Source organism: Rhagoletis pomonella, unplaced genomic scaffold (assembly GCF_013731165.1).
Source record: "Rhagoletis pomonella isolate Grant_MI unplaced genomic scaffold, Rhpom_1.0 Rhpom_scaffold_00004, whole genome shotgun sequence".
NCBI classification, from domain to species: Eukaryota; Metazoa; Arthropoda; class Insecta; order Diptera; family Tephritidae; genus Rhagoletis; species Rhagoletis pomonella.
The window spans coordinates 79235937-79238939 of NW_023458558.1; the positions used below are offsets into that span (position 1 = coordinate 79235937).

Genomic DNA, 3003 nt, shown 5'->3' on the forward strand with positions numbered 1-3003 from the left:
AATTTTAGTTTAATTTAATTTTGGTTAATTAAAAGTATTACAATTTAATCATAGTTTAATGTAAGATTAAAAGAGATTTGCCATACATAAATTGAATAGGAATGAATATAAAGAATGAATGAGTGATTTGATATGCAAGTTTACAAAATGAATTTAGGAGCAGATTAAGTTGATACTTAGCAATTAGATGATAGGATGGGCAAATGATAATATGTCGTCAGCGTTCCCACGATCTTGGATACTCGGATGTTATGATGTTGGAAACTGGGTGTTCGATATACGAACGGTTGGATTGGTAATTCGATGCTCCCACGTTGATATTTGATGGTATGCTTGATCGATGTCGCCTGAAGTCTGGTAGATGTTGAAAAGAAGGAACGTTGGAAATGCGCGTAGCGCATTTATACCCCGCATTGGAAGTTCGAAAGTAAAATTCCAAGTAGGGATGCTTTTCTTGAGCATTTACACAGGGATGCGTTGAAGAATAAAGCTGAGCAGGGATGCTTTCTTTAAGTAGGCGAAAGTCACTTAAACATGCCGGCCCCGTTGCACTTGTGCAAGGCTGTCCTTCTGCTTCGGCAAAGCTCTTTGAACTTGTCTCTGTGCCCCGACGCCTGGTTTGGTTTCGATAGATAGTAGGTGAGAACGCACCGCCGCCGATCTTTTTCTTGGCCTTAAGCAATGGTTTCGATGCAAACGCTTGAAGATCGTGATGAAGGTGGTATGAGCATCTGGCATAGTCCTGGATATCTATTTTAGATGTAATCGTCGAGAAACGTCTTAGTGCTTCATACCGATAAATCTCAAAATAACGCTGAATTGTTGAATAGCTTCGTAGCGAGGGTGGTCTGCAAATATATTTCGTTATGAACAATTCTTTGAGAATTTTAATAAGCAATAGTTTTAAAAGTTCTGGTGACTTAACACCGATAGACACTGTAAATTCACTGCTGGTGTATATAAATATTGAGAAGTTTAGCTGATGTGTAAATTTGTTTTGTGAGCGATGCGCTTGTTTGAAGAGGGTATATATGGCTGGGATATGCCTTTTTTGCGAAAGTATTGTAGGTAGGGTAACGATGTTACTGTGACTTTCCTTTGGAATAAGTTTCACAGATTCGTAGATATTTTTCGAAGTGGACTGTAGTTGAGAAGATTTTGTTCAATAGGAAATATCACGCAAGGTTTTTGAACACCGTGAAGAGTGCGATAGAATACAATTTTCCTCTTTCAAAATATGAAGAGCTTGGACTTTGCGTTTTTTTGAAAGAGGCGAAAAACCGCTTAGAAGCGAATTGTCAGGTTTCCAAAGCCACCTACGAAAACGATTTCGCTTATTAGAACCGAACATCCATTTTAAATTGTTGCCGTCTTTGTAAGAAGTTAGTGGTATTGCTGGATGATTTGGTTCAAAGCTTGGAGAGTTTACTGTTTTTAATTTCTGATTTGTAGGAAGTGTAAGCCATTTAGGGATTATGCATTTTTTTTAGCAATATTTGGCTCCAACTTTGATGCTTGAGTGGCTTTGGCAATGTTTGCTGATTTTTCTTAATAACGGGCGATACCGGTCCCGGGGGGCTCAAAAGTGGCGAAATTGAAGATCCAAATTGCCACTTTTTCGCATTTGGTTTGAGGTTGAAGTTAGAGTTGGTTGAAGGAGAGGGAGATTCTTCGCTTTGGATTTCTTCAATAATACCGAAAGTTTTACAATTTTGTTGAATTGTTGGAGTTCTGGAAGATTGAGAGTGCAATAAGTTAGTTGCATTTTGAACACGTTGAGTGGGTTGATTACTAACTAGTGCCGTGGGTGTCGGTTTGTTAGTCGATTTAGGATGTAACATTGTGTGATGGGATTCGGTACAATAAAAGCATTGGCGCCCCCTTTGGCAATGGATACATACGTGATTGCGTGCCAACAATTAGTACAATAACCGTTTTGTTCAGCAAACTTGGTGCGTTCTGGAACATTGAGTTTTCGAAATTTAGGGCATAATTTTAAAGAGTGTTGGTTTTCGCATAATTTACATCCGATTGAAAGCTTTTCTTGGGAATAAGATCGATTTGAAATTGTAATTTTCTGCGTAAAATTATTGACTGTTGCGTTACTAATGTAGCTTGCGGTGCATTGTAACAGCTTAAGCTGGTGGAGAAGTTTAGATTTGCAAATCTCGAAGCTATTGGTACACAACTGGAATTGGGTGTGGACTTCTTTTTTGATTTTCGATGAAGTAAAATTTTTTTCATCAGTATGTGGTTTTTCATACGAGGTTCTTAAAATTTCCCAACGGGATTGGAGGTCTTGTAACTTTACTTCAAGTAAAGTACATGTATGATCCTTCAGATTAGCTTTTTCGAGGTAGGAGCAGAAGTTTATAAGGTATTTTGCCTCGAATACGAACTTCGAAATTAATGAGATATCAATGGACATGATTGAATCCATTTAGAGTAATGATTTAAATGCTAAACTTGTGACTTATCTCCAGAAAATAAATTGAAAATATTGATGCCTTCGTAAGCAACGCAAATCGAAAAAAAAGTTTACCGGCAAAATTATTCCTAGAGTATCACTGCACATTTATCGCTCGCAAGTGTAGTTTGATGAAAGGAATAACATGAGTTTCATGCGAGTGTACATGTTTACATATGTAACACCTATTTTATATAAATCCGCACAAAATTAATTGAGGATCATTGTTTTCTATCGTTTGCTGATAGATGAAACTATGTACATATGCACACTTTGCATTATATGTACATACAGGGGTGTGCCCATACAATTTCTTACTGGGTATTCAAAGGTAAAAACGTATGGACCTGACATCAATCTTAGAACGAGAACTTGTATGTAAACACAATAATTCATAAATAAGTTTAAATTTTCAGTGGGGCTACTATTCCTAGAGGGAGTGTACTTTCTGAATTACATATGTATAAACATACATATCATATTTTAAATTTGGTATATTATTTGATTTGCTGCGCCGACGCAAGCAGCATAGGAAA

The 3003-nt window shown here is 37.0% G+C and overlaps 2 protein-coding genes across 3 annotated transcripts in view; both read right to left on the reverse strand.

The window, feature by feature from the left end:
- LOC118738097 (homeotic protein antennapedia) overlaps nt 1–3003 on the reverse strand; it is a gene marked incomplete in the record, with an annotated part of 245220 nt that overhangs the window by 153600 nt on the left and 88617 nt on the right.
- LOC118738098 lies at nt 38–848 on the reverse strand (the record flags this gene model as incomplete). Its single annotated transcript, XM_036469020.1, is given in 1 exon segment — nt 38–848. A coding segment is annotated over 1 exon segment (631 nt), but the record flags the coding sequence as incomplete, so codon positions are not given.